This window comes from Bos indicus, chromosome 7 (genome assembly GCF_029378745.1).
Source record: "Bos indicus isolate NIAB-ARS_2022 breed Sahiwal x Tharparkar chromosome 7, NIAB-ARS_B.indTharparkar_mat_pri_1.0, whole genome shotgun sequence".
Taxonomy (NCBI): domain Eukaryota; kingdom Metazoa; phylum Chordata; class Mammalia; order Artiodactyla; family Bovidae; genus Bos; species Bos indicus.
Genome location: NC_091766.1, coordinates 50,685,361 through 50,701,216, shown reverse-complemented (window position 1 = coordinate 50,701,216; position 15,856 = coordinate 50,685,361). Strand labels below are relative to the sequence as shown.

At 50.2% G+C, this 15,856-nt stretch overlaps 1 protein-coding gene across 2 annotated transcripts in view; it reads right to left on the bottom strand.

Moving 5' to 3' along the window:
• Positions 1-15,856, bottom strand: part of PSD2 (pleckstrin and Sec7 domain containing 2) — a 77,680-nt gene that overhangs the window by 17,348 nt on the left and 44,476 nt on the right. For both annotated transcript variants that reach the window (XM_070793683.1, XM_070793684.1), the window contains 3 exons: positions 13,331-13,411; positions 9,583-9,695; positions 8,148-8,206 (listed from right to left, as the gene is read on the bottom strand). In XM_070793683.1, coding sequence (XP_070649784.1) covers positions 8,148-8,206; positions 9,583-9,695; positions 13,331-13,411 — 253 coding nt within the window. The remainder of the gene's footprint in view (positions 1-8,147; positions 8,207-9,582; positions 9,696-13,330; positions 13,412-15,856) is intronic.

Below are 15,856 nucleotides of genomic sequence, written 5' to 3'. Positions count from 1 at the left end.
AAAAGCAAAAGACACCGGTCAGAATGGCCATCATCAAAAAGTCTACAAACAATAAATGCTGGAGAGGGTGTGGAGAAAAGGGGATGCTCTTGCACTGCTGGTGGGAATGTAAATTGATACAGCCACTATGGAAGACAATTTGGAGATTCCTTAAAAAAAACCTAGGAATAAAACCACCATATGACCCAGAAATCCCCCTCCTAGGCATATACCCTGAGGAAACCAAAATTGAAAAAGACACATGTACCCCATTGCTCACTGCAGCACTATTTACAACAGCTAGAACATGGAAGCAACCTAGATGTCCATCGACAGATGAAAGGATAAAGAAGTTGTGGTACATATACACAATGGAATATTACTCAGCCGTAAGAAGGAACATATGTGAGTCAGTTCTGATGAGGTGGATGAACCTAGAATCTATTATACAGAGTGAAGTGAGTCAGAAAGAGAAAGATAAATATTGTATTTATATACAGAATCTAGAAAAATGGTTCTGAAGAACTTATTTACAGGGTAGCAATGGAGAAACAGACGTAGAGAATAGACTTATGGACACGGGGAGAGGAGAGGAGAGGGTGAGATGTATGGAAAGAGTAACATGGAAACTCACATTACCATATGTAAAATAGATAGCCAATGGGAATTTGCTGTAGGGCTCAGGAAACTCAAACAGGGGCTCTGTATCAACCTAGAGGGATGGGAATGAGCGGGAGATGGGAGGGAGGTTCAAAAGGGAGGGGATATATGTATACCTATGCCTTATTCATGTTGAGGTTTGACAGAAAACAACAAAATTCTGTAAAGCAATTATCCGTCAATAAAAAAATAAATTAAAAAGAAAAGAGTTAAATCTTTTTAAGAAAATGAAAAAGTTCTAGAGATTCATTGCACAACAATGTAAATAGATTTAATACTAGTAAACTACACATAAAAATGGCAGTGATGGTAAATTTCATATTATGCATATTTTACCATGATTTTTAATATTTTTACCCCAATTTTAAATAATAATTATATATCCCCCTCAAAGTGGGCAAAGTACTTGCATAGATATTTCACCAGAGAAGATATACAAATGGCCATAAGCACATGAAAATATGCTCAATGTCATTAGTCATTAGGGAGATGCAGATTAAAACCAAAATGAGTTACCACTTCATACTGACTAGAACAGCTATCACTAAAAAAGAAAAGGATGAAAAGAAGTGTTGGCAAGGAGGGTGAAGAAATTGAAACCCTTATACATGACTAGTGGGATTTCTAAATGGTTCAGCCACTAAGGAAGTTTCACAGTTCGTCCAAAAGTTAAACACAGAATTACCATATGATGCAGCTGGTCTTCTCCGAGGAATTGAAAACAGTGCTCAAACAAAAACTTGTACACAAATGTTCAGAGTAACACTATTCACAGTATCCAAAAGGTGGAAATAATACACATATTCGTTAAAGGACAAATGGATACACGAAATGTGGCATATCAATTCAATGGAATATTATTTGGCCATAAAAACAAATGAAATTATGGCACATGCTATAATATGGATGAGCCTTGTAAACATTACACTAAGTGAAAGAAGCCAGATATGAAAGGCTATGTACTGTATGATTCCACTCACATTAAATATCCAGAAGAGGCAGGGGCTGGCAGAAGGAGAGAATGGGAAGTGACTGCTAATGGGTACAAGGTCTCCTTTTGGGGTGATGAAAAGTTCTGAAACCAGAGAACGGTGATGGTTGCACACTGTGAATGTACTTAACTCCACTGAAGTGCACAACTTAAACTGGTTAAAATGGTAAATTTATGTCTTATACATTTTACCACAATAAAAAAAATCATTAAGGATATAAAAGAGTTTTACAGCATAGTTAAAAAGCTTGACCTTCTCAACACATATAGAACATTACAACAAACAACTGCAGAATACACTTTCAAGTCCATGCAAAACAGCTACTAAGATCAATCTCTCTCTGGATGAGAAAGTAAGACAGTCAGTTGCAAAAAAGTCAAATCATACTGGGTAAATGAACAACAGCCACCAGGCCAAAAGATATATACCAGAAAAGGAAAAGAGAGACGGAAGAGAAGGGAAGGGAATGGGAGGGGAGAGGGAAAGAAAGGGAGGAAAGGAGGGAAGGAGGGAGGACAGGAAGAAAGATGGAGAGAAAGAGAGACATGCCCAGAACACTCCAAAGCCAAGCTGTTTTGGCTTTGGAGTGATTTGGGACCTCCAAGTTCTCAGTTCCTCCCTTCCTCCCACCAACATTTGGATCAAAAGGGCCTCCAAGCCTGCCCTTGACCCAAAAATCTGTTCCCACAGCCTCTGTCTCCAATCAGAAAAGAATTATGATTGGGCGGGCCACAGCCCCATTCCAAGGCCTTCTCTGCAGGTCTAGTGTGACCTACCTGAGGTCAGAACAATCCCAGCCTGTCTTTAAGTCTTCCCCTTCTCAAAGCAGAATGAAACAGGCCAAGCAGAAAGAAAGTAGATGTCATCCTTCAGAGCAAGGGAAGGGACCAGTCAAAAGTCTCTTGGACAGGAAAACCCTCATCACTATTTGCAAATCTAGACTAAACCTGAGTTGCACTTGGTGCTCCTTCCAAGTTCTAATATATGAGGCTTGTTCACCATCTAAGAATGGGCAGGGCCTCCCTGCCACTGCCAGTCTTCAGAATAGTATGCTGACCCGTGCATTTGTCCCTCAAGTCCTCCACCATCTGGCCCCAACACACCTCCCCAGCACTCCCACTGCTAAACCTCAAGCAGCCCAAGTGTGAGAGAAATTAAGCTTTTCTTGCAAAACAACTTATCTTTGTTTCAGCTTGGAGGTTCATAGCGCAGCTTCTCCCACCATCTCCTCCCGCCTCTCCTGGTCTCATCCTAGAGACTTCTGCTCTCACCTCAACATTGACTCCATCAACCAGTGCTAGTGACTGCACATCCACAGTACATTTATAATCTCTCTCCTTGTCTCCATCTCCAAGTCTAACCCAAGCCCCCATTCTCTCTTGTCTGGAGGCTAAGCTCACCCTCCTCCGACATCCTTCCCTTCCAATTCACCCTGTCATGAGGAATGAGCATTCCCTACTCCCAGCTAAGGCCATTCTCCATCTATGCCCTGCTGTTCATCTCAAGGAAAGCTTCAATTTTCCCTTCTCTCTCCTGCATCATCAGTTTCTCCTTGCCTGCCTAGTAGATCCTAGTGGCATATACACAACACCCTAGTCAGATTTAAAACAGTCTCTCCTAAAAACAAATATTGTATTTTAACGCATATTATGTGGCATCTAAAAAAATGGTACAGATGAACCTGTTTGCAGGGCAGGAACAGAGACACAGAGAACAAAATGTGTACACAGAGGGGGAAGGAAAGGTTGGGATGAGTTGGGAGATTAGGATTGACATATTATGACCAACCTAGATAGCATATTGAAAAGCAGAGATATTACTTTGCCAACAAAGGTCCATCTAGTCAAGGCTATGGTTTTTCCAGTGGTCGTGTATGGATGTGAGAGTTGGACTATAAAGAAAACTGAGCACCGAAGAATTGATGCTTTTGAACTGTGGTGTTGGAGAAGACTCTTGAGAGTCCCTTGGACTGCAAGGAGATCCAACCAGTCCATCCTAAGGGAGATCAGTCCTGGGTGTTCATTGGAAGGACTGATGCTGAAGCTGAAACTCCAGTACTTTGGCCACCTCATGCAAAGAGTTGACTCATTGGAAAAGACTCTGATGCTGGGAGAGATTGGGGACAGGAGGAGAAGGGGACGACAGAGGATGAGATGGCTGGATGGCATCACTGACTCGATGGACGTGAGTTTGAGTAAACTCCAGGAGTTGGTGATGGACAGGGAGGCCTGGCGTGCTGCAGTTCATGGGGTTGCAAAGAGTCGGACACGACTGAGCGACTGAACTGAACTGAACTGAACTAGTGTATTAACACACACTACTATGTGTAAAACAGATAGCTGCTGGGAATCTGCTGTAGAACACAGGGAGCTCAGCTCAGTATTCTGCGATGACCTTGATGGGTAGGATGGCGATGGGAGGTTGGAGGGAGGACCAAGAGGGAAAGGATATATATATATATACATATGGCTGATTCACTTCATTATACAGCAGAAACTAACACAACATTGTAAAGAAATTATACTCCAACTTAAAAAAAAAAAGTCCCTGCTAGACCCCTCCAGCCAGTGGCTCACTTCAGGATCCCATTCAAAGCCAAATATTGCAAAAGAATTCTCCACAGCCTCTACTTCCTCACCTCCTATCCTCACCTCCACCTACTCCATCCTGGCATTTGGCCCCTCCACCTAAAGTACTTTTGTAAAGGGCTCCAATGACCTTGACCATCCAATGACAATGACCCACCAATGGCCATTCCAATCCCAAAGGCTGTTTTTCTGTTATTGTCTTTCTTGACCTCATGACAGCCTTTTATATAGTTGGCCACTTCTTTCTCCTTGAAACACTTTCTTCTCTTGGCTTCTGAGACACCACACACTCCTGGTTTTCCTCCCATCTCCATGGCTGCTTCAAAATGTCTCCTTCTGCTCTGCTTGTTGCTGCTGCTACTGCTAAGTCACTTCAGTCGTGTTCGACTCTGTGTGACCCCCATAGACGGCAATGCACCAGGCTCCACCATCCCTGGGATTCTCCAGGCAAGAACACTGGAGTGGGTTGCCATTCCCTTCTCCAATGCATGAAAGTGAAAAGTTCTTGACCTCTAAATAATGCCATGACCCACAACAAGGTCACCAACCTGCCGCTCTCCCTGAGGCACTCAGCCAGTCCCATGGCTTTCATTCCATCAAGATGACAGCGACCTCGTCACCCCATCACTCTCTGGCATCCCAGATTCATTTATCCCACCACCTCCTTGGCAACACCCATGTTCATGTCCAATAGGCATCTCAAACACAATATGTCAAAAATGGGACTGGAGCCCCAGCTCTCCCACTCACCACACCTTCCACCCACCCACAGAATTTCCCTTCTCATCTCAGGAAATAGCACCCCCATCGAGCCAGATGTTGAAGCCATTCTTCCTCCTCTCCCTGATCAGCCCATCAGCAAGTCCTGTCAGGCTCATCCTCTACTGATCTCGCTCATCTGTCCCTTCTACCCTTGTTCACTGCCCTGTCAGCCCAAGCTACCATCACCTCCCTCCTGGACTCAACAGCCACTATGAAACAGTTTTCCCGTCCTCCAAAAGTTAAATGCAAAAATACCACTGGACCCAGCAATCCATTCCTAGGTATACACTCAAAAGAATTGAGAGCAGCTTCTCAAACAAGAACTTATGCGAAGTAAAACAAGTCAGAAAGAGAAAGACAAATGCTATATGATATCACTTAGATGTGGAACCTAAAAAATATAACAAGCCAGTGAATAAAACAGAAAAAGAAGCAGACTCACAGAACAAACTAGTGGTTACCAAGAAGGGGGAGGGCAATAGAGGGGTAGGAAGACAAAAGGGTTATTATGGGATTACATGAAGTCATGCATGGGAAACTTCTGGAAATTGTAAGCACTATATGAATTTAAACAATCTTTCATTCAGTTTAAAAATAATTTAAAAAATTTTAAAAACCTTTATACCAGTGTTCATAGCGCTGTTCACAATAGCCAAAAGATGAAAACCAGTCCACTGGCCCCTCTGCCTAGAAGACTTTGTCCCTGGTCCTTCCGTGACTGGCTCCTGCAGGTCTCTGCCCCAATTGTGCCTCCTCTGAAAGGCATTCCCTGACCCCCAGTCCAGCCACCATCACACCCGCCTGTTGATTCCCTTCAGAGACCTATCACTATTTGTAATCACCTGTTGACTTGTTTATTTTCATCTCCTTTAACTAGAAGGTAGGCACACTGAGGCAGGGGTTCTCTTTCCTTTTCATTTATGGAACGCAGAAGGTGTCGGCCCCTACAGTCCAAATGCCCCTCCTACAGGAAGCCTTCCCAATTCCTCCACTAGGCTGTGCCCATCTGGGAGTGTGCACCAACTCCCTCTGCCAGTCCCCATACTGGCTCCCGCTCTGACCAGAGCCACTTCTGGGGGCCCTAGCAGGCCCCACATTCCTGAGATCCCCATCTTCCCCCAGGCACTGAGTCTCTGTGGAACAACGGTAGCATGAGAAGAGGGAGGGATGGGGTGAGCACAAAGCAGGCATTGCCACTTTCAGGAAAGCTCCCAGTGATGCCAATGGCCCGATTCTGGGCTAAACACTCTACAACTGCTGTCTCCTTAAATCTCACAGGGACTTTCTGATGGAGAAACTGAGGTTCAGGGAAGTCAGTAACTCACCTCAGGTCACACACTATCGTGTGAAAAATAAAGAGGATTACAACTCAGACCTCCTGCTTTTGGTGTTTTGCAATACTGCCTTAAGAAAGAAATGGATCTTCAATGTCTGTTGGCTGTGAGTATGAACAATCCTACTGCACCCACGTCTAACGTATGAAGGTAGTAATGTTTCTCTTCAACTTTAGGCAGAAGGTGGTGCCATGGGCAGCTAAGGCCCACCAAGCTCAAGAATATTCTCGACCTGGGCTTTACTGACTGCTGCCCTTGTTAGCAGCTCTCAACCAGGGGAAGAGGCACCCAGGGCTTAACACAGCAGTGACTGGGTCCTGAGATGGCCCTTGGCCCTGCTGAGCATAGGGATAGGAAGAGGAATGTGTGCTTAAAGCTCCTTTTAGGGTACGCCAGCAACACCTGCTCTCTGCAAACAGTAAGCAGTCTTGGGGGAGCATCAGCCCATTAGTGAGCATTAACTCTGGTGACATTCCCATGGAATCCACACATCTCTCCTGTTCCACACTCAGGCTGCCAGCCCTGGCAGACAAAACCAAAGCTGTCGCACAACTAATTTTCGTGTCAAGGCCATCGAGGCTCTCACTCACCCCAGGCCAGGCACCCAGCGTGCCCACGCCTGCTCAGGCTGCCATCAGGGCAGGTCCTTCATATTCTTGATCCTCCAGGGATCTGCAGGCTCGGCCTTCAGACTCTCCATCATTTAAATTTTAATATTAATGATGAATATGATGGTGATGATTATGTAATAATATTATTCATAATAAATACTTTACTAAGTGCCAGACCCTGACACTTGGTGGTACCTCTCCCAGGTCTCCCCAGGACACTATGGGGAAATCACCATTCACACCTCACAGGTGTAGAACCCGAGACTCAGAGTGCTGGAGTCTTGCCCTGGGTCACAGAGGTGCCACCTGGAGGCAAGAGTGGAATCGGAAGTTGGGTCTCTCCCAGCTCCTTCTTCCACCCTGAGTGTCCTAGACTTTCCTGGTTACCTCCAGAAGAGATGGAACCGGAACCTGGTTACCTCCGGAACCGTTCACATGGGCCTATTACTCCCATGAGTCACTGAAATATCCCCAATCCAGCAGAGGTGCTCTGACCATCCCAGGGTGAGCAATGATGGCACAGTGATCAGTGAGGCCAGACGGGGTGATGGGGGACACAGAAGGGGAGGATGGAGATGGGGGGTCTAAGCTCACAGGACATGCAGACCACCAGCTACACTTACCACCTGAGGGAGGGCAAGAGAGCCCAGAGAGGGGGTCCCCGGAGCAGACAGAGGAAAGAAGAAGGAGTTATTGAGCCACAAGCAGCACTGAGATGCCCAGGGCCCAGAAGAGGCACAGGCTCACAGCCTAGGGTACCCCCCATCACTTCTCTGTTTGCCTAGTGGAGGATGGAGATGATGAAAATGCCTCTTGATGGCAACCTACCATTTGAGGGGAAGGGGGTGCCTGGGGCATGGCCCTTCAGCAGGGCTGCAGTCAGGCTTATAGCACGAGGGGTAGGAAGAGCAGGTGATCTTTTAGCAGCGTCTGGCGTGGACACGGCTAGGGGCACATATCTTATTTAGCACATCCTAAATTCCTGTACTTCAGTTGTTCTTATGGCACTGCTTGGGGGTGAGGACCCAGGCAGGTCTCAAGTGGATACAACTAGAGAAAGGCCAAGTCTAGAAGCCAAGTGGCCTGACTCCCAGGTCTGCTAAATAAACATAGGCCAGCAAGCGAGAGGTCTCAGGAAGGAGGCTGGAGAAAGGGCTGGCCCTTGGACAACCTGGGATAAGTCAGTGAGAGAACATACCCCGTTCGGCCTCCCCAACTCACATGTCCGTGCAGGTCCGTGTTGAGCAGCATCAGGGCACAGGTAAGCGTGTGGATCCCATCTAAATCAGAGATAGAGGCACCCTCAGTGTAAGCATCCAGCTCCTTCTCAACTGCAGCCACCCACTCATCTCCTGCCAGAGCCAGCCTTCAGGCCTTAGAAGAGGCCAGCCACCTGCCAACTGCATGTCAGGGCCCAGGGCCTGCATGATACTCCATGCCCCACCCCTCTACAGCATCAGAGCCACTCCCCTGACCCAGGTCAGGAAACACTCTTCCCTTAGTGGGGGACCCGACCACCCTGGGCCTGTTCTAGCCCAGATTCCTGCCTCCTATGGCCAAACTCACCTTGAATCTCATACCCAGGAAAGGCTCTGGGTCCCAGGCTATACCCCTTCCAAGGCCCATGTCTCCTCTAATAACCAGCCTAGCCCCCCAGTTCCTGGGACTCAGGTCCACCCATGGGACAAGAGGGTGCCAGACCCAGGACTCCTGCCACACTAGCGATCAGCACTGTGACAGGGAACCACAGAGAAGGAGGGCACAGAGGACTGACTCCAGGGCACAGAGGACCCAGAGGACTTTCAGGCACAGGGAGTGGCAACAGGCCCGACAGTGGGAGGTGCCTTTTCCAGCAGACAGGCCCCCTGCCACACGCCATCGTGCCTTCACCGATGTTTCTCAAGCAGGACAGAAGTGGCAGGTGGATCAAGGGTAGGAGGAAGCCAGGGCCCAACTGGGGGGCAGGGGCGTGGGGTGAGGCGTCAGGAGCACAGGGTGAGGCGTCAGGGGCACGGGGTGAGGCATCAGGGGTGCGGGGTGAGGCATCAGGGGTGTGGGGTGAGGCGTAAGGGGCACGGGGTGAGGTGTGAGGGGCGCCAGGTGAGGTGTGAGGGGCGCCAGGTGAGGTGTGAGGGGCGCCAGGTGAGGCATCAGGGGCACAGGGTGAGGCATCAGGGGTGCAGGGTGAGATATAAGGGGCACGGGGTGAGGCGTCAGGGGTGTGGGGTGAGGCGTAAGGGGCACAGGGTGAGGCGTCAGGGGCACAGGGTGAGGCGTCAGGGGTGTGGGGTGAGGCGTAAGGGGCACAGGGTGAGGTGTGCGGGGTGTGGGGTGAGGCGTCAGGGGTGTGGGGTGAGGCGTAAGGGGCGTGGGGTGAGGTGTCAGGGGCGTGGGGTGAGGCATCAGGGGTGTGGGGTGAGGCGTAAGGGGCACAGGGTGAGGTATGAGGGGTGTGGTGTGAGGCGTCAGGGGTGTGGGGTGAGGCGTTAGGGGCACGGGGTGAGGTGTGAGGGGCACCAGGTGAGGTGTCAGGGGCGCGAGGTGAGGCATCAGGGGCACAGGGTGAGGCGTCAGGGGCGTGAGGTGAGGCATCAGGGGCGCGGGGTGAGGCATCAGGGGTGCAGGGTGAGGTGTAAGGGGCGCAGGTGAGGCGTACCTTCCGAAGTACTGTCATCAGGGTTACACTGGCAGTACCGGCGGGAGAAGTGCGTCAGGACCCGCTCACGCTCCTGCGTCTCCCCCATCAGCGGGAATGCCTTCAGGAAAGTTCTGGAGGGCGATGCAAGGGTGCTGAGGGCCTCCCAGACCCCTGAGTCGTCCGAATCCTCACTCTAGGTAGGAGCCCCCACCCCCCACACACTCCACCCAAGCCTGCCTGAGGAGGCTGAGGCCCCAGAGCCCCAGCATCTGGGCCCAGGAGGAAACCCTGAGCCCCCTGACAGCCTCTGGAGTGTGGAGTTTCAACCCTCATCACCCTTCAGGGCCCTTTTGGAAGGAGACGGGGGCAGATTGTGAAGAACAGAGGCTGACCAACACCCCAGTGCCAGCCTCCGCCCCACTCCTCACTCCCTCCTCCGCGGCTGGGCCCAGGCCACCCACACCGCTCCCCCGGAGCGCTCTCCCTCAGCCCTTCCCACCCTTCCCAGATGTGATACCCCTCACGTGATGGCCCCAGGCCCAACCACCTGGGCCCCCTCTACTCCCCCACCTCAAGTCTGAGCCTCCTCTGCTGGAGAGCTCTGAGTTCCCCTCAAGGCCAAAAGTCAAAGGTCACCAGCACTCAGGGGTCCCTAGCAGAGAATACCAAAACCAGAGGGGCCGGGAGATGGGCCTGGGGTCCATCACCTGGCGCCTAGGCACACCCCTCCTTGGGAGGGGAAACAGGAGGCTGAGACAGTTTGGTCCTCTATCTGTCCTGGGTTCATAAAACTAGCTTGTTCCCAATTTTGCTGCGGTTCCCTTGGCTTCTGTTATGCCCACTATCCTCCCTCAAACTACTTCTAAGACACCCTAGGACCCATGAACCCCATTTTGGCCAGTCTTTACCTTCGGAGGTTTCCCAAAGCATGGAAAACTGCAGACCACTCTCTGATTCAATCCCAGTCAGTCAACAGCTATACAAAAACATTCCATCCGCCTTATGGTCCTCCTTTCTCTGTCTCTCCTGTTTCCTGTTCTCTTCCTTGCATCCGGCCCCTCCCTCTTCTCCTCACACTCCACTAACACCATCCCCCATCCCAACCATAGCCTGTCCTACCTATGAGCCATGCATCCCAGGTGGGGCTTGCCAGCCCAAACACCCCTTCCTTGGGGGTCTTCACCAAGCTCCAACCAAACTCTCAGGCTATCCCCAGGATCAGCCTCACAGATGGCCACCCCCTTCTCTCTCTGTATCTTGGCATCACCAGCCCTTCTGCTCTATCCTCTGCACTTCTCACACCAATCATTCCTCGAGCCCTGTGGCCCAACTTCAGGCCTCATCCTCTCCTACTTGATCCTCCTCAGGAGACTCTGGATCAAAGGCCACCAACACAGTGTTGCCACCACTGCCTCCCCAAACCCTGCTTTACACCCAGCACCTGCTGTGGCTCCCCAGGGCCTGTGCAGTTGAGTCTCAATCTATTGGGCTGTATATTCAAGGTCCTCCAGCCCAGCACCCAGGCCTCTGATCGCAAGCTGACCCACCAAACACCTTCCCTGCTGGATCATCCAGTGTGAACCTCACTCAGCTCAGGATAGAGCAGCTTTCGAGCTGACAGACACTTCCACTGAGAACAGTGAAAAATGCCAGACAGAATACATCTCTCTTAAGCTATCAGAAAACCGCTGATGCAACAGACACCAATGGGACCAAGATCCCAGGGGGTAGAGACCTCAGGGAGGTAGGCCGATCTGCAGTTCTCCCCGGGGACACTGCCGATTACGGACACAGGGCTGAGGCAGAACATTCAGTGGCTTCACGGAGCTGGAGAGACTTCAGGGGCTATAAACATGTGGCCAGTTTTCCCTGTGAGATATTTGCCAAAGTCTAAAGATGGAAGGGGCCGTACGCTGAAAAGCTAAGCTTTCTGCCTCTCTGAGAAGCATATGGATTTGGTTTTTGCACAGGCTTGCCGCATTGAGGAGACAAAATTGTAATTTAGGACCCACCAAAGGGAGAGGCCCCAGTGAACACACCAGGATCCCAGTGGAAAGCCCTGCAGCCCTTGCCCTGTGATCGGGTTGAACTCTGAGCCTTACCACACTTCAGAGCGGCTGCTCCCCAGCTCAGCCCTGGATAGACTGGGACTGTACCCGCCCTGTTCTCCTCTAGCTGCCTGGACAAGCAGAAGGTACACCCCCTGGAGGAACACATAATGATCTAGAGCTACTGTAATTTTATGTACAATGTACAGGATCTAATAAAAAATTACTAAGCACACAGAGAAATAGGATAGATGATGGAAAACCAAGAGAAAAACAATTGAACCAGATACAGATGAATCAGATGACACAGATACCGTGATAAGCAGACAAGGACTTTCAAATATTAACTGTGACTAATACGTTCCCAAAAAGAGAGGGAAAGATGGAGAAAGTAAGTAAAAATAAATGAAAAGATGAGGACTTCTCCCCCCAGAGAATTGTTGCAGTTGTTCAGTCGCTAAGCGGTGTCCGATTCTTTGTGACCCCATGGACCGCAGCATGCCAGGTCTCTGTCCCTCACCAACTCCTGGAGTTTGCCCAACTTCATGTCCATTGAATCGGTGATGGTGTCATATCTTTTTGCCTTTTTATACAGTTCTCGAGGGTTCTCAAGGCAAGAACACTGGAATGGCTTGCCTTTCCTTCCTCCAATGGATCACGTTTTGTCAGAACTCTCCACTATGACCCGTCCTTCTTGGGTGGCCCTGCAAGGCATGGCTCATAGCTTCATCGAGTTACGCAAGTCCCTTCACCAACGATAAGGCAGTGATTTAGAACCTACCAAAAAAGTTTTTTAACAAAATATAACCTCTAGATCTGAAAAAATAAAACAATAGAAAGTAAAAACTCTGGGGAGGGAGGTGGGAGGGAGGTTCAGGATTGGGAACACATGTACACCCGTGGCGGATTCATGTTGATGTATGGCAAAACCAATACAATATTGTAAAGTAATTAGCCTCCAATTAAAATAAATAAATTTAAATTAAAAAAAAAGAAAGTAAAAACTCAATAAATGGGTTTAGCAGTATATGAGACACAGAGGAAGAATAAGTGAATTGGAAGCAGGTCAGTAGAAAATATCCCAATGGAAACAGAGAAAATAAAGGGAAAATACAGTTTCTAAAAATATGAGAGACACACGGGAGGTAAACAGGTATAACACACATGGACCACCCCTCGCTCGGCTCAAGAGTCCGCCATCCCTACCTGCGAGGGCTCTGGCCTGGGCTCAGGTCCCTGGCACCAGGCTTCATCTTCCCATTGCCTGCCCTCTGCTCCCTAGGCCTGCACTTGCCCTTCCTGAGGGCTACTCTCCGGGTCCAAACATCAACAGGACATGAGATCAAACTGACCATGTCCAATGTCATTTTGACCATATCTCCCTCAGTGATTTCGGGGAACTGGCCCACACTTTCTCCGTTTATAAATGGGAGAGTACCACCCACCTCACAGGGGTGTCACTAAGGTGCCGTCAGCAGGGTGTGTCGAGGCTATGCCTCCTGAAGGGTCACCTCTGCACTCCTTCACCTTGGCAGTGCCCGCCATGAGCCAGCACTCAGCGAGTCTCTGCACTGTGCTGCTCTCTTGGGCCCTTCCCCACAGCCTCCCCAGAGGGCTCAAGAGGGCTTGCCCAAGGCTGCACGGCAAGTCCACACTAGAGCTGGCAGGAGGATCCAGATGTATCGCCTGTGGGCACCACCCAGCCCAGCCGCACTGACCTGAGCGCTCGATCCAGAGTCAGGCCCGAGAAGTCAAAAAAGCTGAGGTACTCCCCAGCCACCAGCCTGCTGAACTCGTTGCTGCCAGGAGAGCAGGGGGTGTCCATTAGAAGCAGGGCACAGCAAACAGTGGGGGCACGTGGGCAGTGGGCCCCTGGGGACCCTGACCCACCCACTCAGACCTGTCCATCCATCCCTCTGCTGCCTCCCTTGCTGGCCAACTGGACTCTGACAGTTCAACCTTGGGCCAGGGTGTGCTCAGTCCCTCAATCGCATCCAACTCTTTGCAACTGCATGGACTATAGCCCGCCAGATTCCTCTGTCCATGGGGTTTTCCAGGTAAGAACGCTAGATTAGGTTTCCATTTCCTTCTCCAGCGGGCCAGGGTGTGAGAGGGTCAATAAGGCTTCCTGGAGGAGCTGATGTCTCATCAAATACCTTCAGGAAAGTAAGAGCCAGCCAGGTGAAGGGAGTAGGGTGTGGGATGATATACAGTGTCCCCAGTAGAGCACACTATCCAGAAAGATACCAGCAGGGCCATGTGGCAGGAGCTGGAAAGCAGGAATGGGGGCAGCAGGAGATGAGGCAGGGATCTGGGCCTGGGCCAAGGCAAGGATTGAGACTTGATTTGGAAGAGTTTGAAGCAGGAGGTGAATGAGAGGGTCAGATCTGTATTTGGAACACTGCCTGCAGAGTGGAGACCTACTGAGAGCTGGCAGGAGCTGTCCACGAGAGAGACGGAAAGGGTGGGAGGAGGGATGTTTCTGAGGCAGAATCCAACAAGACACAGGGAGGGATGGAGTGGGTGTGGGACATGACCAAGTAGCCCCTAGGGGTGCCCAGAGCCCAGGACAACAAGTGGGTCTAGAAGCACCTACATGAGAGTTGTCTGACCCTAACTGGTAAGAGTAGGAAGGGGGACAAGCCTGTAGGAAGGGCTCAGACAGGCCAGCAGACCCAGTTCAGAGACCTGAGGAGAGCCCCTCTCAGGGTGAGCTGAAGAGACAGAAACCTCGTGCAGGAGACAGACAGGAGCCACAGCCGTAGGGTGTGGTGTCCTGGAAGCCAAGGAAGAGAATGTCAAGACCGGGGTGATGCATTCTCGCCAAGAGAGAGAACATAATTCTACCTCAGTCCAATCAAGCCCCAAGCTCTCCCTCCTGTTTCCTCAACAAATACATGGCATTACCAAAAGGGGGGGGCCTGGCAACTGCTGTTGGCTACAAGGGACCTAAGAAACATACTGGCCAAATGTAATCAAAGACCTTATTTGTGTGCTGATTTGAACAAACATTTTTCAGACAACCAGAGCAAATTAAACATTGACTGAATGTTAGAGATACTAAGGAATTTTGTCAGAAATTATGACTATCTAAAAAAAAATCCTAGTCAGTTAGAGACACATACTAAACATTTATGGATCATATGATAGAGTCTGAAATATGGTTTAAAATATTCCAGCAAATGTGAGGGGAAGCTGTGGTGGGAAGAGATCAAACAAGAATAGAAAAATGTTGATAACTGTGAAGCTGAATAATGGGTACAAGGAGGTTTAAGGTATTACTTTCTCTGCTTTCGTGTGTGCTTGAAATTTTCATCATTGAAAGTTTAATTGAAGAAGAAAGGAGTGGCAGGTGTGTCGGGGCTGTTGAAGGGGAGAGAGTTGAGGCCACCATATTCAAAGAGACCAGGCTGCTACTGACTCTAGCAAGAGGGGCTTGTATAGGGCAGTGGGGACCAGGAAGAAGCCAACCTGGAGATGCTGAGTGTGCAGAAGGGGAGAGGACAGAGGCCACCCAGAGCAGAAGACAGAATTTTGGCTGTGAAGAGGCAGGGGGAGGAAGTACATTTGAGGAAGGATTTTTGTTTCAGATGGGAGATGGTTAAGCACAATTAAATGCTGATGAGAAAACTCATGAAGACAGAATGGTTGAAAAGACAGGGGAGGGTGGGGATCAACTTTAACGAAGGAGGATGTCATTAGGTTGGGGGTCTGTAGTCCAGTGGGAGAGGCGAGGGTGCCGGCAACATGATTTGGGGGGAGGCCCAGGCAGGAGCACTGTGGGGGCTAAGGAGGGTGGAAGAGGTGGGAGTGGGGAGAAGAGGGGTGTCCTCAGGACCTCCTGTGGCCCGAGGCCCCGTCAACTCTAACTTGGGGTCTAGAGCCTGGGCTGCCTCTCGTAGCCTGGGAGCAGCCCTCGCTGGAGGCCAGGCCTGCCTCTGTGCAACCTGAAGGCTTATGTGGGTGTGGGGGCCCCTCTGAAGGACAAGGCAGACAGACAAGGGAGGCGGGCGTGCTGGCGGCCAGACCTGCTCATGACACACCGACTGACTTCACAGCTGATGTCCCCCACCCCCGGGACTTCAACCTGGCTAGTTCCCTGAGTCCAAAGACCCGGGCTTGTATGTAGGCAGTCCCCCTCTTCAGCTGGTCCCAACAGACAGTGAGTGGGGCTCAGTGAGGGTCAGGGTCCCCTTGCCCAGCTCCAGGGTCCCAGGCAGTCCCTGTTCAGACCAGGCGCTCCT